Source organism: Pipistrellus kuhlii, unplaced genomic scaffold (assembly GCF_014108245.1).
Source record: "Pipistrellus kuhlii isolate mPipKuh1 unplaced genomic scaffold, mPipKuh1.p scaffold_m20_p_2, whole genome shotgun sequence".
In the NCBI taxonomy this organism is placed as follows: domain Eukaryota; kingdom Metazoa; phylum Chordata; class Mammalia; order Chiroptera; family Vespertilionidae; genus Pipistrellus; species Pipistrellus kuhlii.
The window spans coordinates 117,735,941-117,759,985 of record NW_023425515.1 but is presented as its reverse complement, the minus strand read 5'-3'; the positions used below and the strand labels follow the sequence as shown (position 1 = coordinate 117,759,985).

The 24,045-nt window shown below is 45.6% G+C and overlaps 1 protein-coding gene across 7 annotated transcripts in view; it reads right to left on the bottom strand.

The window, feature by feature from the left end:
* The window catches only part of PHACTR1 (phosphatase and actin regulator 1), a 532,833-nt gene that overhangs the window by 6,753 nt on the left and 502,035 nt on the right, over positions 1–24,045 (bottom strand). For all 7 annotated transcript variants that reach the window (XM_036447917.2, XM_036447915.2, XM_036447916.2 and 4 more), the window contains 3 exons: positions 8,036–8,091; positions 3,757–3,818; positions 123–263 (listed from right to left, as the gene is read on the bottom strand). In XM_036447917.2, coding sequence (XP_036303810.1) covers positions 123–263; positions 3,757–3,818; positions 8,036–8,091 — 259 coding nt within the window. The remainder of the gene's footprint in view (positions 1–122; positions 264–3,756; positions 3,819–8,035; positions 8,092–24,045) is intronic.

The window sequence follows — 24,045 nt, the reverse complement described above, 5'->3', positions numbered from 1 at the left end:
GACCCTGGCCATGGCTTTGCTGTTCGTTTTAATGCAGCGTCCCAGGCAGCAACGAGGAATCCAGGGTAGGGGAGAAACCTGGGCGTGGGCACCTGCCCCCCTCTCCTCAACCCTCTCCTTACTTTGTCGGCAGCGGTGAGGCGGGTCCACGGCTTGTCGGCCCTGCGGTCATAGTCCTGGGCGTCAGCCACCTCCACGTAGTCGCTGAAGCGGATGAGGATCTTCCTTTCCCGGAGTTCTTCCACTGTGGGCCTCTGGCTGAGCTGCGGGAGGAAGAGGGGCACGGTCACAAAGAGGAGTTTGGATCACTTGCCCATCGTGGGTTTACAGGTGAGCAAAATGAGGTCCCGAGAGGCCACTATGCATCACGCAGCAAGGGAGGGGCAAGGCTCTCTGCTCCTGCACCCGCACTTTTCTAGGAGAGAGAGAGAGTGTTTTACTGTTCACCGAGCTCCATTATTGCTGGAGCCTCCTCCAGGCCTGTGCTCAGCCTCGCTGTCTCTGGTAACATGCCAGTGTCTTGGTCTCTGCAAGCAGCCTGTCCGGGGGTGAATGGGTGTCTGTTGAGGGTTTCCTCACATTTGTCTCACTTCTAGCATCACGGTGACAGGAATCTCACACAAAGGTTTTACCTTATTTTGGATTTGTGAGTACACATCTGTGTCAAATGTAGTGCTCTCTGAAAGACGAGCTAGTGCATCATTTCACATACAAAAAATGCTTCAGACACAAAAACATGGTCTGAAGGTCGGAGGAGACTCCAGTCCTCAGGAAGGTCAAGTGAAACAAAAGGCCAGCCCAGGAAGGCAGAGCTAGGCCCCGTTTTTGCAAAGGAAGCCTCGGATGGGCCTTTCGGATTGTTCTGCGGTGAGAACTCAACCATCTCCCGATGTCGCCCACCAACACCCGCTTTTGTACTTCTGTTACCTAAGGCTGATGTTTCTACTGCCTCCTCCTGTCCCTGGGCTCCTTTCTTCTGGAGCAAAGCAGCTGCCCTCTCCTTCGGATGCTGTCAATTCATGTTTCACCCATATTATTTAAAAGCAACTTTTTCTCTAGGCCCTGGACTGTATTTAGTCCTATTAATGGGAGACGCAGTCAGATGCAATCCTACTGCAATGGCCTAGAGCAGCGTTTTTCAACCGCTGTTCCGCGGCACACTAGTGTGCCTCGAGATGTTGCCTGGTGTGCCGTAGGTGCAGACAAGACAAGAATTTTATAATTTTTCACTATTTTGTTTACTTAATATTTCATAATAAAGTAATTATAAAATACTTTCTTTGTGTTTATTTGATTCCTATTCAAGAGAATTACTTTATATATAGTCAGTATAGGCACAGAGTTAAATTTTTTAACATTTTCTAATGGTGGTGTGCCTCGTGATTTTTTTCATGAAACAAGTGTGCCTTTGCCCAAAAAAGGTTGAAAAACACTGGCCTAGAGAACACACACACACACACACACACACACACACACACACCCCCCAGGGAGCCCAGCCACCTGGCTGTTCACCGTCTCATGCTGTTGTCACGCACCTCCCTGGTGCCGAGCGCTCCACTCACTGCCAACGGCCCGCCAGGGCAGGCATGACTAGATGCCTGTCTGGCTGGTACTGAATGGGATGGAGAAGGGTTTGCAAGGCTGCAGACAGGACCAAGGCAGCCGTAGCTCCCTCCAGGCCAGTGGAGGAAGACCTGGGGATCAGAGGCCTCTGGGCCACGGCAGGGCCCACCTGCCTGGACTATGGAGCTCCCCCTCCAGGTGGTTCTGGTCTGCCCTAGAGCAGCCCTGATTCTCCTGGGACAGGACATTTCCACCTTCTGGGAGCTCACATCTCTCTCCACAAAAAGAGAGGTGAAAGCTGCTTCTAGTCTCTCCCTTAAAACTGACCTCTCAACTCAGCTCATTATTTCTATTTCCCCAAGCCAGTCCCGGGGAAGGACAGGAAACCAGGAGGAGGAAGAGCATTTACCTTCTCTGGGAGACCTGCAAACATGACGGGCTTTCTGAGGTCCCTGTCCCTGTGCAACCACCCCAGGGGAGATGGTGTGAGAGGAAACCCTCCTCCCTCTCCCCGAGCCAAATGATGCAGTTCTTCTCTACAAAACTATAAATCCTATAAAATAGGATTTCTTAAATTGATCTTAGAGAGGAAGGGAGAGGAATAGAGAGATAGAAACATCGATGAGAGAGACATGGATTGGCTGCCTCCTGCCTATCGGGGATTGAGCCTGCAACCTGGGCATATGCCCTGATTGGGAATCAAACCGAGAACTTGGTTCATGGGTTGATGCTCAATCATTGAGCCGCACCAACAAGGCTATATACTTCTTTTAAAGAGATAAGAATTAAATGGGTACTTAAATGTTTACCTATTATTAGTTTTTAGAAACCCTGACCTTTAGAAGAATTTTTGGGTGCCAGCAACCAACTCCAATGAACTTTATGAAAACTGGATTTTCAAATTTTTCTGAATGTCTAGACCTTTCTGTATCAGAAATGAACCACTTTTTGATACTGTAGCCATTTCAAGGTTACACTTTGAATAAGCTAACATCCTTTCCCTCCCATCGTCCTCACTCCTCACTCTCAGGACAAAGGGTGCCCTGTGTCCAAAGACTGGATGGTCATAAGGTAAAGAATCAGATGGTGGCTGAGGTGAGGGCGCCTTAATGAAGTGAGCTCACCTAGCTCTTGCTCTAGTTCCCACCAGGAGCATGCCAGCCTGTCACTGGTTTCAGGCACTTGTGTATCCTGCTCCTTTTCATTGGGATGGCATTTGGCTCATCGCCAGAAGCCTGGGATGTGCTAAGGGAGAGGAGAGCATTGAGAAACAGGAGTCATCACCTTTGTAATTGGTGTGATATTTTAGGATCTTTGAATGTCTTCCTTTGCATAATATTTCTAGGGAGAAGCATCCATTAATAAACATTTTAAAAATTAATTTTAATGGGACTCTTAACTGTCTCTGAGTTTTGAGAACCTTGGGCACTGCAGGAGGCTGACTGCAACCACTCTCGTCTGACAGAACATACTATTATATCTTGTGTGTCCTCAATTAATTAAACTTGCCAACAGCATCCAGGAACAGCCTCAATAAGAGTTTCTTATTAAAGAGACCACTCATGTAGGATTAAACCCATTTGGGTCTACAGTGCATTGCCAAGCCATCTATTTTTGGGGTTAAAAATATATAAAAATTCTAGTTTATGTCTTCTATCTTAAGTGCTTTTCAAACATCTTCAAAAATTTATCAGTACTTTAGGCTTTTTCCTGATTCAATACTCCAAATTGATTTAGCATAATCAAGTTAAACTGCTCTTAGTTAATAGTTAAGGAAGAGTGTCAGAGAGGCAAGGAAAATTCAAATGTTCCCAAGGTCATAGCAAATAACTTATATTTAAACTACTGCTTTGACTATGAGTTTCCGATTGCTTGATGGCTAATGGTACACTTTTAAAAATAAAATACACACTGTCATTGAAAATGTAATGCACTTGACATCAAGTTGTTTGGGGGCGGGTGAGCATCACAAAAATCAAGCAACACAGAATGTCACCAGACAAGACCGAAGGTCATGCAGCTGCATTGACCATGCTCCCGTGGAGAGGTCCTGGAGAGCCAAGATAGTTGCCCACTCTGCCAGAGGAGATTCTCCCAGTGGGCCAGGCAGCTGCAGACCACTGAGGCCAGCAGAGGGCACAGGAGCAAACGGCCTCCCTCCCTCTCCTGCCCGGCGCTCAAGAACTTTCTCACCTTTCGAGTTAGCCTCCTCTTGATCTCTCTTTTCTCCTCTTGTTCCTCTTGTTCGTTCCGAGCTGAAAGAAACATTTAAGATGCTTTAGATTCTGTTGACAGTGTTGCACACAGAGGCATACTATGAGCCTTCGAGGCTCCGGGCCGAGCACCTCACGGTTAGGAGAGGGGAAGAGAAAGCGTGCTTCCTACCCTGGCCTTGCTTCTGCCTCTGGGGGCACTTTCAAACTGGTGGTGAGCAGACTGACCTGCCTATTTTGTTTCCTTTCTGTCACCTGGGGTTTCCAGTCTCCCGGCAGCATTGCTGGATGAGAGGTGTAGCTTGTAAGACAAGGAAGGAGGTCCTAAAAGATCAGGGTGCTGTCAGCAGTGAGGTGGGCCTCCCTCCACTCTGCCCCAGCCTCACAGTCCCCACAGGGCTCAGTGCCCTGTGGGAGTCGGGGTGCCTTTCACCTGTGCAGAAACAAGAGGAGGAATGCAAAGGCCAGCCTGGCTGCACAAAGAGGAATTTCTAAACGCTCACCTTTCGCAAGCCCTGCTTCCATTAATTCTTTGAATCTTCCGAGAAGTCCACTGAGCATGCGTGTGGCCAGCGTGTGGGGCACAATTGCCTGCATTGGGACCTTTAAGGAGTGCCTTAAGGGAACAGGCCCGGAGCCTGCACCTTACCAGCTTACTATGTGGGTGACTTGCTCATCAGATGTTTATAGAGCCGCAGCTAAGAGGGCCTGGGGAAGGGAGCAGAGGTTTGCAGGACAGAACCCGGGGGCTTTTTTTCTCCTTTCCAGCTAACGGAATGACCTTGAACATCTCTTCTTTCTGGGGAAGGAATGGAAGCATGGCTCTAAGTTTAATATTGTTTAAAAGCATGAGAGGCAAAGGTCTCTGCTTCTACCTGCTGGATCTTGAGAAAAATCACTAGTGTTTAATTGTATTTCAATAACTGAATTAATGTATCGTATCATGCACACTTGCAATTCAGTTGTTTCAATATAGGGCAGATCTTTAACAGAGGGAAGCCCCTGTGCACAGAAGTGGGTCCCACCCTGCCCTCCTGTCAGCCCTGACGGCAGGCAGCAGCCACAGCCACTCCTCCCGCGGGTGGAACCATGCTGTTCAGTGCAGAGCTCAGGGGCAAGATCCCTGCGGGGATCAGGATGCTGTTTGGGGGCAGCACCAGAAATGCCATGGCCTGCCATGGGCCGAGGTCCCCACAGTAGCCTGCCCCACAGTGCCCCTAGCCACCCACACAAAAGCTCCTTCCTTAGGATGTAAAGATCTGATCTCCCTCTCAGAATTCCTATAAAAATGCAAATTTCTTTTGGGTAAAAGCCCGTTAAAATAGTTAGCCATTAACATCTTAGTATGCACTAACCTTACAGAGATAAATAAGTTGGGCGGCAGACAGCAAGACTCAGAAGAAGGGGAGAGCTCAGACAGCTGCATTTGCAGGTGGCAGGGAGGGAAAGGTCTAGTCTGGGAGGGGGTGCCAGGGGCCGCTCGGGCACTTGGTTAAAATGTGCAGAGTATTAAGGACATGAGGGGCTGAGAAACCACCTCCCACTCTGGGTTTGTAAATGAGGATGGGAAAGCCCAGAGGATGAAGTGGCTGCTCACAGGCTACAGGGCCAATGAGACAGACAGCACCACTCTTTTCTCACTAGGGACACTGCCCTAGTGTCTGGCCCTCCTCCTTATTACTGGTCACTGGCCTCAGGCTCTAGTCAGGGCTTCCTCACCCTACAGGCCCCTTTCCAAACCTTGAGTGGCATTCTGTGACAGAACACAGAGCTGTCATCTCCTATGTGCAATTCCCAGGTCCCTCTCAGGGACCGAGCCCCAAGACCACCTATGGAATCTATATCTTTAGTTCAAAGCCATTTACAAACGCAGGGTAATGTTTTCTCAGGCCAGTGATACCAAGGCAACCCCACTAGGCAACTGGGGAGAGAGGCCAGGGCAGTCCCACGATGTCATCACACCCGCTGCCACCATCAGTGTGCTCATTGTGTGCTCAGGTGTGCACAGTGCCTCACTGGCTGCTGACAAAGCAAGCACTGACCACGGGGCTGACGGGGTGGGCTGGATGCCAGACCCAGACCTGCTTCATTGAGTGCCCTCCCTAGCACCTTCGGAGAGATGGCTCCTCACAGGATTTAAACTCAGAAAATAAGCTTTGTTTCACAATCAGATGGGAATAAAGAAAAACGTGTAGGAAACAATGTTCTAGAATGAAGGGGAAAAATGGGTTTATTTTCAACAAGTTTTGGAACTGCGAAATGATCGAGCTGTTTGAATCAAGTGGTTCTTTAATATTCAGCTATTTGAATAGGACAAGGAGGAACAAGAAGGAAACATGGACATAATCTAAGCTTCCTGGATCTCCTGAATCTAAGCCTCCCCCAGGCTTCCTGGACATGAGCAACTGCCTCTAAGATGTATTTTTCTGGATGGCGATAAAAACCCAAGGCAAGGAGCCAACCCACGATCTCCCAGGGGTCTGGGTTAGAGGGGGTGGTGGTGGGGGAAGGATAGAAAGGTTGGTGGTAGTGAGCTGTGGGGTGTGAGCGGTGCCTTCGGGAAGCCAGAGGTGAGCTGGGGCTTTGGCACCACCTCTTTTCAAACCCTTGCTTTTGCTGAGAACTAATTTCTGAAACCTGAAGTTTTTTAGCCTCTTTGGGTTTAGGAGTCCGTGAGAGACCCCCAATATAGTCTAGCCCATGTATAGACATTCCTTCAGAAGCCAACAGATCTCTGTAGGCCTGTGCGTGGGGATGAAAAGGCAGAGGGAGGAGAAAGCACATTTATCCGATTTGTTATTTTAAGAATAAACAGAAGCTTTTCTGTTTTTCTTTCTCTCCAACAGAGAGTTTATAATAGATCAGGTGTCTGGTTGGGGCCGAAAGTGCTTTATTGACCATAGAAATCATCTGAAAGAAGTTCTAACTCTATTTACAGCATATTAAGCTTTCAAACCTTAGTGGGTGCCCCTTGTTAGAAATATATACATAAATTCCTAGAGAACTAGGAAGTCTGTGAGGTGCACTCTAGACTGAGAAAGGCCAGACCTAAATATAGCAGCCACTGAGGACGGAAGCAGAGGCCTGAGGGCAGGGTGCCAAGGGCAGTCACCATGCAGAGAGCTCTGGAGGGGCTGCCTCGGCCCCAGCCTTCCCAGGGGAAATGAACAGCTCACCCTCAGTAAATACCCCACGCTGACCAGGTCAAAGACCACAGGGACTAAGGGGAGAAAGGTAAAACCAAGAACATTTCAGTCTGTTTTAAGTGGAAATACCCTCCCACGCAAACAGCTTTCACATGATTGGAGCGTGTGTGAGCGTGTGTACACGTGCACAGTTGAGCATTTCTATGAAATTCTAGTTCTCTTTTCTGGAGAGAAATTAGCAGGGGATGTACGCGTAGGAAGACAGGGTAGTGAATTACACAAAGAATACTTGTTGGCCATCTTGCGAAACGTGTTTGTGAGAGTGGTAGCAATAGCTGAGTAGAATGTGAGCAGAGATTTTACTGTTTAATTGTTGTACCCGTGTCCATGATACATTATGCAATATTAAAATTATATATCTATACATTTTTAAGCACCAAGTGGATTCTCTGGATATAGTCAAATATCTGTGTCCTAAGCCAAACAAGGGGCTGGTTTGTTTTTTCTGTCCACAGCCACAGCCACAGTGAGGGAGTTTTTCTTGAATGAGGGCATTAGGTAATATCCCAGCAGCCAGCTTTTGGGGAGGGGGCAATGAGAGATGAACATAAAGTATTTTTTTTTTTTTTTGGAACACTTCCCTAGACTTTAAATTCAGTATTCAGAGGGAGGAGAGTTTGATCAGCAGCAGCCAGATGCAACGGAAAGTCACATTTTCTAGTCCCAGGTGTCAAATGGCCATTTGCCTTATTTTTGCCTTCCATGTAGTATTTGCAGTTTTCAAGGCAATTCTGGTTTAAAGGTCACACTAACTCACCTTCACAATCCTTGGGTGGCCTGTGCTCTCACAACACATTCTCAGCTTCTCTCTGACTTACAGCCCCCCACAGGGAGGAAAGGGGTGTCTGGAGCTTCTAAGGAGCCACGTGGATTGGAACCTGCCCTCGGTGGGGAGCTGGCCTTGGCTGGCCTGACATGCAGGGATGGAGCCTCAGCCGCCACCTTCCCAACCATTTCCACCCAGGCACAGAGGACAGACCTTGGGGCCGGCCACTAAATCATAACAAAAGCCACCACACAGACATCAGGATTGCCATGGGCTTAGTCACTCACGTTTCAAAATGTTCCTCTGCTCCAACTCCTCTGCGGTAGGCCTCTGGCTTAGCCGCCTGCGGAAAAAGTCCAGGAAAAGTTTTTGGACCATATCATATCCTCCTTGGGTCATTAATCTCTCCCCTCGTAGGTACATGAGGCCGAGCCGGTGGCCCGAGTTCCTGTTCCATCCTGGGCTGTGAGGGACTGATTAGACCATAGCCTCAGTTCCTCAATTTCAACCCAGGACAGGCGCCTCACGTCACATCACCGCACCAGTGGACCCTCCCTCTTCCTCCTGCAGGCCCCTCCCCCGGCTCCTCCAGTGCCTCAGGCAAGGGACTGCTCCCCACAGAAGTCCCTTTCTTTCCTTGTGGCCTCCACACTTGGGACCTTGGCCTCTGCCTTTCTCTCCAACCCTGAGGCTAGAGCCTGCTTCCTGCCACGATTGTGCAGAGCTGTTAGAATAGAAAGAAGCCCATGGCCCCAGGGAAATGCAAGAAGCTTGTCTGTCTGCAAAGAACAATAGCTGCTCTTCTTCTCATCTCCACCCATCACTACTGGCCTATTGGCCCTGGAATGTCAACTGAACAGGAACCCAAGGGACACTCCTATTGCCGGGCACATAATTTAACCACATCTTAGTGAAACACACCAAGGCCATGAACCTGAGATGATGCAACAGCAGGGGGTGGGGACAGACAGTGGGCAGGCTCCACATAGTGACCGGGTAGAATTCACCAGAGAATGGGAAGGACACCAAAGGGGAGAACTACACCTGTGTGACGGACGTTCCAGGAATGGCCAACACAAACTCAGTGGGCCTCAGCAATCTGAGGCATTCGTATTTTTGAAGTTCTTAGGAATTCTTTAACAACCTCTCCATTACCCAGCATTCTCTATCCCCCATTGGGATGAGGTGTCCTGGGTAATTGTGGAAGGGCTAGAGGCTTCTCACAGTCTTCCATCAGGGCCTATGGAAAGGAGTGCTCTCCTCGCAGTAGAGGTTCTGGTCCCTCCTCAAGTATCTGCAACTAGTGTTTAAAGTGCCAGATCTTCACACGTTAGGATCTGGACACCCAGATGTCAGTGTAAATATTTTAAATTCGATGCTATTGTCACTTGCAGTTCTCTTCATTGAGCTGGGCTAGAAAACAGTCAGCTCATGATACCCCAACATCAACACCACATGCTAGGAGTGGGCTTCATTGCCAGAAAAAGAACTTTTGGTCAGCATTCTGGAAACTGCTAGAAACTGTATTCCAAAGCATTTTAAGTTACAGCTGCACGTTTGGAAATTCACAGTATCGGAGGTTCTAAACTTGGACTCAGCAGTCTTGAAGTCCTTTCTGAACTGTGTTCTCATCTGCAGGAGGAGACTTGAGATCACACAACTGAGCAAACGTCAGGGGTCTGGAATGCAGCCACTGGCTCCGCTGAGAATGAGCGTCTGAGAGGCTCTTAATTTATTTTCCCTAAGAAGACTTGCTTCTTTTACAGGGATGTTTAGCTACCTGGATGGGGTCATTTGGTAGCACCCAGGTGTTGAATGAAGCCAAGGTTCTGAGACAATGTTTTAAACAAGTCCTCCAGAGTCAAGGTGGAGCTGGCTTCTTGGAAGTCAGGCTACTGTTTTGGAGTCTAGGCCAGAAGTGTCTGCAGAATTTTCCCACTGGCTTGTGCCAGGCAGCCCATCCATTCCATTTTAGATGCACTGCCTGATTCTGTCTGGGTTTCATTTTTCTTATAAAAAATGTTTGAAGGGGACAAGACAACAGTGACTCAACTATAGTCAGAGGAAATTCTTCCCCATTAGCTTGGTTGAAAAATTCTTCCCCATTAGTTAAACACACATGATTTCTAATGAGGGCCTTAATGTTTCTTTTCTCTTGAAAGGGTATGAGGACCTCCAGGCTAATCATAGCTGTAACATGTAGCTAAGCCCTCCTGAAGGGCACGTGCTATAATTACTATTTGACTTTGAAAATGAGATTCGGTAGGAAAGTGATATTGCGGCATTGTAATGACAGAGCTCTAATCAGCACAGGGGCTAAGTGGTCTGGGTTCTAGTTCTGGCTCTGCTCTGAACTTGGACAAAGTATTGGACCCTGCTGGGTCTGTGCTTTTTTTTCTGTAAATAATAAATAGTCATTTAATAAGCTAATGCTGATGTTATGCCTAAAATATGCAGGCATGGTTCTAAGAACTGTATATGTGCTAATTCATTTAAACTTCATAGCAGCCTTTTGAGGTAGTATGGACTATCATTTCTATTGTACAAATGGAAAAACTGAAGTACAATAAGTTGCATACCTTGCCCCAGGTCACATGGCTAGCACATAACAAAGCGAGAACTTAAATCCAGGCATTCTGTCTCTGTAGTCTCAATACTCTTAACCAGTGTATTAGCTTCCTATGGCTGCTATAACAAAGTAGCACAAATTTAGTGGCTTAAAACAACACAAATTTATTATCTTACAGTTCTGGTGGTCAGAAGTCCAAAATGCATTTCATGGGGCCAAAAGCAAGCGTTAACAGGAGTGTGAGCCTCTGGAAGAAGGGCAGAGTGTTCTCTGGTCTTTCTCAGCTTCCAGAGGCTTCCCATACCCCCTGTGCCCGTTCCAAACCAGCAGAGCTGCACCTGCAACCCCTCTCTGACTCTGGCCCTCCTGCCTACTCAAGGACCCTGGTGATAACAATGGGCCCACCCAGGTTATACAGAGTAATCACAGTTGAATCACAGCTGAAAAGTCCCTTTCGTCATCAAAGATTACATGCTCATAAATTTGGGGATTAGGACATGGACATCTTTTCAACAATAATGCCTTACTAGTCAGAAGCTGCAAATTGATCTCTGCCAGGCTAAGTTTGACTCTACAAGTTCTCCTTAGCAGGCTCAGATGCTAGAATTTTCCACCTGAATGCCTCTAGATTGAATGATAGCCCAGTCCCCAGCACTTAGATATCACGTGTGAGTATAGTGACCTTTGTCCTAATTCTTCCTTTCTAATCATTCTGGCCTCTTGGGCTCTGAGTTTGAGAGCCCTAGATGAGATCACCAAGTCATAAGAATTTTAATCTTTGTTTTCCTTCTTTCATCCACCAATCTACCCATCATCTACTTAGAGCTCCATTGAGGACTGAGCACCGCAGAGTTCTTAAGGAGCTGACAGCTTAGAGGAGCACAATAGTGATTAAAATTTGCATGTTAAAACTGGGTCAACAATTTTCAGGAGCTGGACTATAATAATAAAATGATAAGGAAGTTGGAAATGATATAGACTTCCATGGCAGTTTAGATGGCACTCTAGATTCTTGTAGCACCTCAGGTTATCACTCTGGAGAGTTAGCCAGATTAGTACTTACAAGGAAGTAGAGCTGGGTACAGCGCAAAACTGTGAAGGAGATAACCTGGGAGTTCTGTCTTGACTCTATGACTGGAACCAAAACCTAATGTCACTGGTAATAAAATGTAAAAAGAGCTGGCCAACCTTGATGGCTCTGAATGGTCAGAGCTATTAATTCATCATCTAGTTGAGGTAGTGGTGGTTGAGGCAACTTTAATTTTTAATCATATGTAAATTCTTGTTGATTTTCTGTTGTTGGAACTTCCTGCCTAAGAGATGTCTTTGTCCCAGAATATCAATAAAAGGAATGGTAAAAGGCCAGAGCAGGGGTTAGTCTTCCCACTAGAGGTGGACTTCCCAGGCGACTTCCCGCTTGGCCCCATTTTCCCAAATTAACTCTTTTCCAGTCTCTCTCTTCATTTTAGTGTGCGGTCTTCTCCAGAAACCGGACCCTGAGTGGGCCCTGAACCACGCGGGTCATGTTAAGGTAGGGGTGTCGAACTCAATCAGAGAAGGGGCCAAAATCTAAAATCCAGCCTAAATCGCGGGCCGAATGGTTTACTGAACAGTCATAAACTGTCATTGTGATGGAAACGCAGCGGAGTGCAGTGATGACAGCGCGGTGCGGGCCACATTGCAAGGCCTGGCGGGACGGATTTGGCCCGCGGGCCTTGTGTTTGACACATGTGTGTTAAGGGATCCCACAACTCTACCTCCTGAAGCCCCTTCACAAGTCCCTGGAATTAAGTCATCAGTACTATCTCATTCCTGTCCAGATCTGTTCTTACAAACAAATGCTATATACTCAGCCATATTCAAATGTAAATTCATTCTTTCATTTTACAAATTATTTGAATGCCAGCTCTGAGCCAGGTTCTGCATTAGGCACTGGGGTACTGAGATGGGCAAAGACTGATCAAGGCCCTGCCCTTTTGGAACTTAAAGACTGGAAGGGCTGGGGGAGACAGTCATTAACCACATACAGAACTATCTATAAGATGTAACTGTAGGAAGGGCTTTTATGGTGAGTCACTTGGGGCAGTAATACTGGGATCTCACCAAATTAGGGCATTGGGAAAAGCTTCCAAGAAAAAGTGACATTGTGCCCAGATCAGAAGAATGGAGGACGCCTGGATGCTGGAGTGGAGAGAGCGCAGGGAAGAAGAACGGAGGGAAACGAGGCAGGGGCCAGCCAAGTGGCCACACAGGTGATGGTTCTTCTTCTTCTTCTTTTTTTATTTTTATTTTTTTAAATGTTTTTATTGATTTTTAAGGAGAGAGGAAGGGAGAGGGATAGAGAGATAAAAACATCAATGAGAGAGGTACATCATCGACTGGCTACCTCCTGCATGCCCCCACTAGAGATCGAGCCCACAACTAGAGCATGCAAACCAGGCATGTGCCCTGATCAGGAATGGAACCAGTGACCTCCTGGTCCCTGGGCCAATGCTCAACCACTGAGTCACATGGGCTGGGCACCAAACAGGATCTTGATCTTTTTTTTTTTTTTTTTTTTTAAATATATTTTTATTGATTTCAGAGAGGAAGGGAGAGGGGAAAATATCAATGATGAGAGAGAATCATTATTAGCTGCTTCCTGCATGCCTCCACCTGGGGATCAAGCATGCCACCCGGGCATGTGCCTTTGACCTGAATTGAACCTGGGACCCTTCAGTCCGAAAGCTGACGCTCTATCGGCTGAGCCAAACCAGCTAGGGCAGGATCTTGATCCTTAACCGAGGAGCAATGTGAAGCCATCAAAGAGTGTACATTTTAAGGTGGGTGAGGAGAGGAGTGAATGAACATTTCAGACACCACATTGATCATTATATTGAGAATAATTGGGGGAGGCAAGAGGCAGTTTGAGTAGAGGCCTCAGAAGGCTGTTTGCACATGTGGTAGAGGCTGATGGACACGTGGGCTAAGGTAGGCAAGCAGGTTTTTAGGCAGACACGTTGACAGATTATGGAGACAGCCTAAATGAATGGAGGGGGAAGGAGGAGGTACACAGGATATCTCCCAGGTCTCAATTTACACAGTCATTGACATGGGGAACACTGGGAGGGAGCCAGCACATTCAGTGAAGAACTGAGGGAGGGTAGAAGAAAACCATGAGTTAGGGTTAGGATCTGTTGAATCAGAAAGCTTTTGTGATATCAGAGTGGAGATATCAAATAGGCAGCTAGATATTGAACTCAGTGGGTGGACCTTTGGGCCAGCGATAGAAATTTATGACAAGTCTGCAGGAGATGATATTTGAAGCTAAGAGTTTGGAGAGAACATAGAATGACAAGAGATGGGAGTTTAGGATTGTGGATGAAAAGGGGAAACATGCTAACCTGACTAACTCAGGGAAGGTCTGCATGGTGGTCTTGCAAACTCAAGAGACCTAAAGTAACCACAAAGGATGGTCTGAAATTAAAACCTTTTAATTAAAAAGCAGTTTTTAGTGGGTAGTCATGTCCTAGGCCAGTATCAACTTTACTGGGCCTATTGTCTTTTTGCATCTAAGATGATATATCTATGGGATGTCAGGGTAACATGTAACTTCCCTTTTTCCGAACCCTTCCAGGCACAACAAATGGCACAAGGGCAGCCGCAGACCACAAATTCCATCATGGTTGGTTGTCTGGTTAATTGCTGACTGTTAACTATTCTATGCCCACCTATGTAAAAGAGGTATGTGCCATCATCTTAATTTTTATCCATTCTCAGAGTTTCCCCACTTTGCTTTCTGCCACCTGCCTAATCTATCACCAGTGGGTTTCATGTAACCCATTTATGTCTCTTCCTTTGATTGTATAAAACAAGGTGAAAAACCACCATTCTCGGGAGCATTATCCCAATACATTGAGATTATGCTTCCCAGAAATTGTCAGCAGTCTGGTTCAAGTGAACCCACAAAAATTCCTTACAGGTTTAAATGTTTCTTATGTTATCAGGATGGAGCCTGATAGAATTCTAATAGTTAATGCTAAGACAACAGAAGACAAACCTGCCAGGAAGTTAGAGGAAAGGCTGTGCATGGAGGCAGATAAAAATTAGATCGTCACACCAGGAAGATTGTCCTCTCTTTAAGGAAGCAAAGCAATTGGTGTGGCCAACAGAGTGCCCAGTCTGCATGCTGCTCAAAGGCCGGAAGAGGCCTGAAAAAATGCCCAGTGGGATTAGCGCCAGGTAGGTGATTAGCAACCTCACCTGGCGCTCTTCCAGGGGCTGGTGGGACAGAAACCAGGCTGCAGGGAGTTAAGAACAGAGGTGAGAGAAAGGACCTAACAAGTATGGAGGACTCGTCCATGGAGCCTGACTTTAAAGGGAACAGAGAGTTGGAACTGAAGGAGGCTGTAGTGAGGTTTATATTTTTTCTTTCTTTTTTTTTTTTTAAATATATATATTTTTTATTGATTTTGTACAGAGAGGAAGGGAGAAAGATAGAGAGCTAGAAACATTGATGAGAGAGAGTCATTGATCAGTTGCCTCTTGCACACCCGCTACTGGGGATATGCCCGCAACCAAGGTACGTGCCCCCGACTGTAATTGAACCCGGGTCCCTTCAGTCCCCAAGCTGACGCTCTATCCATTGAGCTAAACCGGTCCCGGCGTGAGGTTTATATTTTTTCATGGGAGAAAACAACACATTTAATGAAAAGAATCCAGATTAAGTGGTGGTGGTGGTGGTGATGGTGGTAGTGGTGAGAAACTATATTCTGAGGGAGAAGTCTCAACTGATAGTACAGGTGCCCTGAGAAGGCAGAGGGGGTTGGGATCCAAGGGACAGAGAGGGTCTTACCTTTCACATGGAGGGCAGACAGCCCTCCTAATGTGACAGGAGGGAGGAGGGTAGAGGGTGTTGTATGAAGGTCTGTGTACTTGGGTATTGAATTAAGAAAGGAGTTCCCAATTGATGGCTCTTTCTTACTCTTTCAAGTTGGAGGATATAATAAAGATGACTTACGTTAGTTGAATATATTCCCTTTCCTTGAGGGATGTGTCTTTGAACAGAGCTTAATTCACAGACCAGAGAGAGAAAGCTCTAGGTTCAGAATTCTAGTCAGAATTTTAGAGGAACACCCAGGGCTGCCTGCCACCAAGTAGAGCAGCCATTACTGGGTTCCTTGTAAGATCTACCTGGTGCAGAAGTTTTGGTTAATAGAAAGCTGACTAACAGCACAATTGCTATGTTAACAACGTGATGGCTTTATAATTCCAACGAGCCCAAAACTCCAAGAATAAAAGTAGAGATGCCTTCTGATTCAGAATTTCTGAATGTCCTGTCTCTTACACCCGACTTGCTAATAGATTTAAGTAATTGTATCTGATTTAGGTTAATATTAAATAAAAAAAAATTTCTGACTATATAATTTAGTATGCTAGGCGGCAAGGAAAACCTTTATGGGAATTAAACATTTATATGAAATGAATCCAACACATTTGCCCCGGACAGTATGGCTTACTGGTCAGAGCACCGGCCTGCACACTGGAGAGTTGTGGGTTTGATTTCCACTTGTGAGGGGAAGAGGCAACAAATCCATCTCTCTCTCTTACATGGATGTTTTTCTCTCTCCTCTCTTTTTTCTTTTCTCTCCTTCCCTCCCCTTCCATCCCGCCCCCCCACCTTTCCACTCGCTCTCTCTAAAAATCAAAGGAAAAAATATTCTCACTCCTTCGGTGAAGATTAAAAATAAATAAATGAATAAATCCAACACATTTATGTGAAATAAACCCAAAAGTAAACATTTAATATTAATTTCAAGTGCTCTTTTAAATAACTTTGCAATTACCTGGTTTATAAGATACCTCTGAGTAGCAAAATTGTTTCCATGGCTCAAATGATTTCTTTTCTATTGTGGACCACAGTTAGAAGCTATTTACTGTGAACTGAAAAATCACTGAATTTCCATTTCAATGCCACATGCCATCAATCACCATATATGAGATTTCTATTTTATTTCAACATTGAGAATGGATCTTTCTATCAGTCTTAACAACTATTATCACACCAATAAACCATAAAAAGCAAACAAACAAACAGCACTTCAATTTGGCCTTGGGAAAAGGAGAATGCTAGAGAATGTAGTGGCAAGACGCTTTAAAAATATGCAAAGCCAGGAAGTGCTGTCTTTATGCATCACAGCATCTCCCCAAGAAGTGACAAAACCCATGCCCTTTCTGCTGGCCTGACTCTTGGGGGCCCACAGGATTCGTTCTGCTGTGTGTGCTAATGAGCCTTCTGCAGGCTTTAGCACAAGGTCGCAGCTTTCATTAGCCTTTACAGCTGCTTACTGTTTTGTGAGCCTTAATTTTAAAGTTTGGATCTCTGAAGCTGTATCTCATTTCAGAAAAAATAGAAGCAGAATTAACTTAGGTTTTCTCCATCTCAGCTCCAGAGGGAGATCATGCCTTTTCAGACAGATGGAAAAAGAAGATACAAAGGTATCTCATGGAGAAGGATAGAAACAAGGTCTTGTCTCCTAAAACAGAAGGAGACAGGTTTTCCAGAGATACCCTTCATGGGAAATGCAAGTGGACATGGGTGTGGGGAGAAGCACTGAATTTTCTCCCCTCCACCTCTTTCAGAACTTTCCTGAGAACCTGTCTATAAGCACCTTTCTATAAGCATATATTGATTTTAGAGAGAGGAAGGGAAAGCAGGAGGGTGGGGGGAAGAGAGAAACATCAATGATGAGAGAGAATCACTAATGAACTGCCTCCTGCACACCCCCTACTGGGGATCAAGACCACAACCTGAGCATGTGACCTGATCAGAATTGAACCATGACTCTCTGGTTCATGGGTTGATGCTCAACCACTGACCCATACCAGCTGGGCAGAACTGGATCATTTCTGTCTGGCCTTGGTCATCACTACAAACCACTTCCTACAGGGCCATGGAAAACATAATCAGTTCTCATTTGCAATTACACATGCTCCTTGAATTATCTCAACAACAAGCATGACTTCAGGTAGCATTCAGATACCAGTGACTCCAAAATCTGTACCTCCAGTTGTATTTCTGAGCTCCAGACTATCTTTCTTTCCAGCTGCCCCCTTTTACTCCTACAGGCTATCAGACTTCAAGGGTTCCAAATGAAAGAATCCATCTTCTTTTCTCTCCTGTCCAGATAGTTCCCACCTTCAGTGAGCTGCCCAGGCCAGGACACTGGGCATCATCATCATCAGTACTTCCTCCTTGACAGCCAATTAATCAAGTCCAGACCATTTCTCTCATTCTGTCCCATCACCTGGGAGAGCAGGCCACCGGCATCTCTCCTATCTGCTGTCAGTCTGTCACACTCTGGTCCTCTTTCAGCCCAGAGAGAATGATCTTTCTAAGAGGCAAGTTTGATCACACACACTCTGCTTGAAAACTGTGCGTGCCTTCCCAGTGCCTGTAGGAAGGAGTCAAAACACTCAATGTCCTGTAAGAGTCTTGATGATTTTGACGCTTGCCAAGAATCTCCCCCATCCTGTCCTTCAGACATAAAGGTCCATTCTTGCTTCATTCTGGATTTGCGCGCTCTTCCTTATATCTAAACATTCTTTACATTCCCCTTTGTCTGGTTAACTGGTGATAATCCCCACTGCAGCTTAAACCTTGCACATCATTTCCTCTGTAACCAAGCTTTTGGTTAAGGTATGTGCTAGTAGTCCTGCACCCCTTATCCTGGAGCTGCTTATACTTCCCCTTCTATCCACCTCATGCCCTGGACCCTGGGGCTGAAGCTCCGTAAGGTGGGGCCAATGCCTACTCCATTCAGCATCAGGGTCACTTCATGGGTATATAACCTAGGCGCTTGCACAGGGGCCTCTGCTTAGAAGGGCCCTACACTTGGGGTTTAGCGCTCTGCTGTCATTTTGAAAAGTTCCATAGTTTTTGAACCAGAAACCCCTCATTTGCTCACTGTGGCATCTGTAGAGTTTAGCACTGAGCCTGATAACTGGAGATATTTAACGTTTGTGAAGTTATTAAACGAATGAAGACCATCCCTTGTCTTTAATCTTTCCATCTTTCTAGTTCTTTCCCTAGGGCAAACACGTGTGTTTTTGTTTGACAAACAATGAAAACAAAACAACACCATCCCCCTAACTCTACCTCCCTCCAGTGAACTCCATCTCCTGCCTTTCCTGGCTGTCACACCTCTCAAAAGACCCATTGCAATGTGACTTCTGTAGCCACTGTGCCACACTGGTTCTTAACAGGGGATGTTGTTGCCACCACCCCGACCCTGAGGTATGTGTGGCGACATCTGGAGACATATTGGGTTGTCATCACTGTGGAGGATGCGACTAGCATGCAGGGGGTTAGAGGCCACTGATGCCGCCCAGTATCCCAGGATGCACAGAACAGCCCCTACAACAAAGCATGGCCTGGTCCAAGGCTTCAGCAGTGCTGAGGGAGAGAAACCTTGCTCTCCTGAACCAGTTCTTGTTAAAGTCATTGATGAGTTAACTGCCAAATCCTGTGGCCTCTGCAGGGACCTCCATTTTACTTGACCATTATCATGACACCTTTGACTAATTGCTACTTCTTTAACCTTTTTCTTCCCAAGGTTTTTAGAGGCCTCCCACCCTCTTTTCCCACCTCTTTATTTCCTGCTTTTCAGGTTTCACAGATAATGGGAGCCCCAGAGGTGCCCTCATTCAGGATGACTCAAGGGTCAGGCTCTGGATGCATGCCAGGGACCAGGGTGAGTCCACTACAGGTGTGGCCCCCAGACTGACTGGTGCTCCTCTCTGAGCCTCGGCCTTCCCATTTCTGTGCAGTGGAGAAGGGAATTGATGGCCAGTCTCTGAGACTCCCTAGAACTTTGGTGCCAAGAACGGGCAGAGGAGGAGGATGGGGAAAGGGAAGGTCATAGCTAGATTGTTTCATTTCTCTGCTAACAGCCTTCAGCAGCTTGATATGACATTGGGTCAAGTTTAAACGGCCCCCTTACCATGCCAGGAAGCGCTGTGTAACATGCTTTATTCACCTTCACTTTCTTATTCACCTTGAAATAAAGATACCCTGTCACACACACCTGTGTATTAGGGAAGCTGTCATTCCCCCTTTTGGTTCTATCAGACAGACCAGCAGCTCGCCTCTGTGTTCCCACCTTGATCGTGGCCTCATCCATCACGCTGATAATACACATTTACAAGAAGATCTCCACCAGACTTCGAATGCCCTGAAGGCAAAAATAATGCCTTATTTATCTCTGTGTTTACAGACGTAATATAGCACCTGGCACCAGGAAGGGCTCAAGAGATGTTTGATAGTTAAATAACTGAATATTCTTTAACCCAAGAGTTGTGCCCCTGGGTATGACCAGAACCGAGGGCATGAAGTGTCCCCACCCACACAGAGGTTCCTCTGGGCAGGCTGAGGAGCAGCTTTGCTTTTTTACCTCAGTTACTATGCCCTTCCGCCTCTTTTCTCTGTAAACCAGGGAGCATAACTCTTAAAACTGTTGCTCCATACCCAACAACTTCCAGGTATTGTGGTAGGCAACTAGACAGACATGAGCAGAGCAAGGACGATGAGCCAGGTACAAGAAGGTCACTAGGGTGGAAAGCCCCAGGTGCCGGGGGTGAGGAGGGAGGAACCTCATCCTCAGGATGGCCTTTCCTCCCCAAGCATATCGCTGGTCATAAGGTTTGGACCCCTGCCCTTTCGTCCCTAGAGATAACATCTAGGCCTTAGTTGTATTTCAGCTCCAGGCCCAGTTAAGTAACAAAACCAACCACAGCTGATCACAGGACCAGCTGCATTGAATAATGACCCCCTGCCCTAGTTCTAGTCTATCAGTGGAGATCACAACCCAGAAAGGACAACCTGGAAAACTGCATGCATGCATGTCTGCATCTATCCATGTATTCATCAGTCCATCCATGTGTGAGTCCATCTATCGTCCAGCTATTATATACTAGACTGGTCTGGGCCTTCAGAACTAAGTATAAGAACTAATAATACCACTCTTGCCGGTATGTCTAGTTGGTTGGAGAGTTATCCCGTGTACCAAAGGGTGGCATATACCCAGATTTTGTGTCTGATCCCTGGTTGTGGGGCTTGTGGTAGGCATTCAATCAATGTTTCTCTCTCTCTCTTCCTCTCTGTAGAATCAATTAAGAAAACAACAACCACTAATAATATTAGCAAGAATGACTGCATATAGATGATACAATAAAGTTCTGCCATCAAAAACAGAGTGTTTTATCTTTTGCCATTAGTCTCTAACTAAACACGAACACTAAAATTTAGCTTTTCTCCCCCCCCCTTCTTTCTTCCTTTCTTTCTTTTAATCCTCCAATAGATAGCACTACTGAGTTTCTATTGTAAAAGTTTACATTTTCCTTAGGAGCACAAAGCATTTGTTAATAACCTTCTGTTAGCCTTCAACAAGTTTAATACGATCTGGTAAGAGGTCAAGGCCAAAGACCGAAATTGTGTCAAAACCAGTGCGTTAATACTGTCCTAATTCCATGCTTCACTAGTCTGGTGGGAATAAACACCATCCTTCAGTTATAGCTTCACACTTATCCTTCGTCCTCTCCCTGTAGCATTTTGTCTATTTTCCTAATCTTTGTCATTTCCATGGTTTCTGAGTGAGTGTTCTCGACCCTGTAGCATTTTACAATTACCCATATTACCTTTAAAAATACCACTGGCTGGGCCACACACTTAACCAATTAAGTCAGACTATAATAGGGCAGAGCTCAGTTACTTATACACATTTTTACAGCTTCCCAGGTAATTTGAATTGCATTCAGGACTGTGAGGCACTCCTTTAATTCAGTGTGGTCCTTGGACCAACAGCATCGCATCGCATCGTCTGGAAACTCATTAACTATGCAAATTCTTGGACTCCAGACCTATGAAATCAGAAACTCTGGGAGTGAAGCTATCTGTGTTTTTTTGTTTGTTTGTTTTGTTTTTTAAATATATATATATATATATATATATATATATATATATATATATATATATATATATTATTGATTTTTAGAGAGGAGAAGGGAGAGGGATAGAAACATCAACATAGATTGGGTGCCTCCAGCATGTCCCCTACTGGGGATTGAGCCCGAAACTGGGGCATGTGCCCTGACTGGAATCAAACCATCACCTCCTGGTTCACAGGTTGACACTCAACCACTGAGCCACACCGGCTGGGCTGTCTGTGTTGTTTTAACACAGGAGACACCATACAGGAACCTTCAGGAAATTTGCATGCACATTAAAGTGTGAGAACAAGGACTCTGGATGGTTTTACAGAAAGGTGGAGGAAGCTGCTTCCATGGCTGGGCGGGCTATAGTAGAGGCAATAGGTAAGCTTATAGAGCATGTGAGGTTTTGAAGATATTCTGTATATCCTGAAAGGGGTTCAGTCATTATCTTCACTGAAGTTAGGAGAGAAATGAAGCAGGCAAGATATTGGTCTTGCACACAAGAGGAAGACTTCAGATTTATTTTCTATCTTATGGAAATAAAAAGATCTGGAAGGAGGTAGGAGCTATAATTTAGACAAATAGGTATAACATTTATTTAGTATTTATTTTATTTCAATGTGATTAAGGATATATCTGTTGAATATTTTCTAGATAAGGTGCCAGGTAGGTGGGAATTAAAAATATGAATATATGTAATAAAAATTTGTGGAGTTAGAGATGCATTAGCCTACTGGCCTTGGGGAGCTAACAGGTATGTCTTTCTTGGTTCAGAACTTATCTTCTTTCTTAACTATTGCATCTGAGACTCTCCCACATATCTTTTTAAATAAAAGATTTTTATTGACTTCAGAGAGGAAAGGAGAGGGAAGAGTGAAAGAAACATCAATGACGAGAGAAAATCATTGATTGGCTGCCCCTGCATGCCCCACACCGGGCTTTCGAGCCCACAACTCAGCATGTGCCCTGACTGGGAATTGAACCATGACCTCCTGGTTTATAGGTTGACACTCAACCACGGAGGCATGCCAGCTGGGTTTCTACATATCTATAACTTCTTTATGTAGAAAGAGAGAGACAGTCTATTGCTTTCTTAGTTCTAGTGGAAGATGTAATTAATAGTAATCTACATGAGTCACACTGAGAAACAGATTCCTATCACTTGTCAACTCCGGTTGGTGTTGCTTCTTTAGCATGTTCACATCTTTGCAATTAGTCCTATTGTGAATAACTTCTGAAATTATTTAATAAAAGAACCCTCTGTTTCCTTGATGGATGGGAAGATCATAGTGGGGAAAGTCTTTGATGAAGCTTTTGATGAAGCTATTCAAATTTGAGACACTGAAGAAAACCAGGGGAGAAGGAGACACTTGCTTTAATAGTCACTTAAACATATCAAGCTTGCTGATCAAGATTGACAGATGGCATTCTAATTAGATTATCTTGGTTCATTTTCTCTTTAGAGGTAGAGGATCAAACTGGGTACCAGGTGCCAACCAAGAAGAGTAAGTCAAGAAAAATATTCAGATGACTTACATACAATATCCTGTGTCACACAAACATATAATCTCCAATCTCGGAAAATTATTCCAATTAATTCTGGGAGTGTCCACTTGATTTTTAACATGTTGCCCAAACAAGTCCTGCTGCTATCAAGTCTCACTGGCCATTTCCCCCCTTGTATGCATTGGCCCCTTCAGTGAGGTCTCCTGCCTTCGCTGCTGGAAAAGCCACGCTAAATGATGCTTGCTCCACATGAGGGCACAGATGTCCATGTCAATGAGGCTGACCTCCCACAAGAAAGCAGTCCTTTGGTGGACGCAGGACATGCTCAGCAAACATGCCCACAGCTGTCTGAATCCCAGTGAAAGATCTGATTCAGGCTCATGCAGGAACTTCTGGTCTATGTTGGCATCTAGACTTGAGCCTTACCTAGGTATCCCTGTATGTACTGTGTGTGCTGCTGCTTTAAAGAATATTGCTTCTGATGAACACAGGTCTCAGGGCAAGAACAGTGATTAAAATGAAGGAAGAGCACTCTGGGGTCACTGCTGAGTGAAGGACAATATCATGGTTATGTGGGTGTTCTCAGCTCAGACAACACAAAGATGTGATTGAGGATATATTTAACGTATTCATCCACTCATTTATCTACAAAATATGGTGGTTCCAGATTTCCCCGATGCCTCTGCTTTGTGGTTTCCCTATAAACAACATATTCAGCCCTTGATTACTTGCAAAGGAAAGCAAGGGATGGAAAGTAGAAAGTAGGGCCTCTGGATGTCTCCTCTCCTTCCTGCCCTGACACTCTGACACCTCCAGGAGCCTCAGAGTATGGTGCAGCCCATTCCTTTTTACATTCACTCCCAAAGGGCCAGTCTCGCCCTGGGTTGCTTCCCAAGGAGGGTGAGAGGGGGGAAGCTGAGGCAGAGCGCCTGGGCAGCAGGCAGGAATCCCTAGCCTCCTTTGCCCTGCAGTCATCGGGGGCTGCAGCTCTTTTCTCCAGCTGCTTCCCAAGGCTTCTCCTGCTCTCCTATTTCTGAAAAAAAAATCACAACTTGCAGATGAGACCCCACCCTATTTAGAAATCTGGAAACACAAAAACTCCAGAGTCTCAGATGCATGAGTGGGTTTTGGTCAAATTCTTTTGCAAAGCTCTCTGTAGTTCTCCTTTATCAAATGTCTCATGCTCCCTACTGCCTCCTGATCCATCACTCTACAATTTTATTTTATTTTTAAAAAATATATTTTATTGATTTT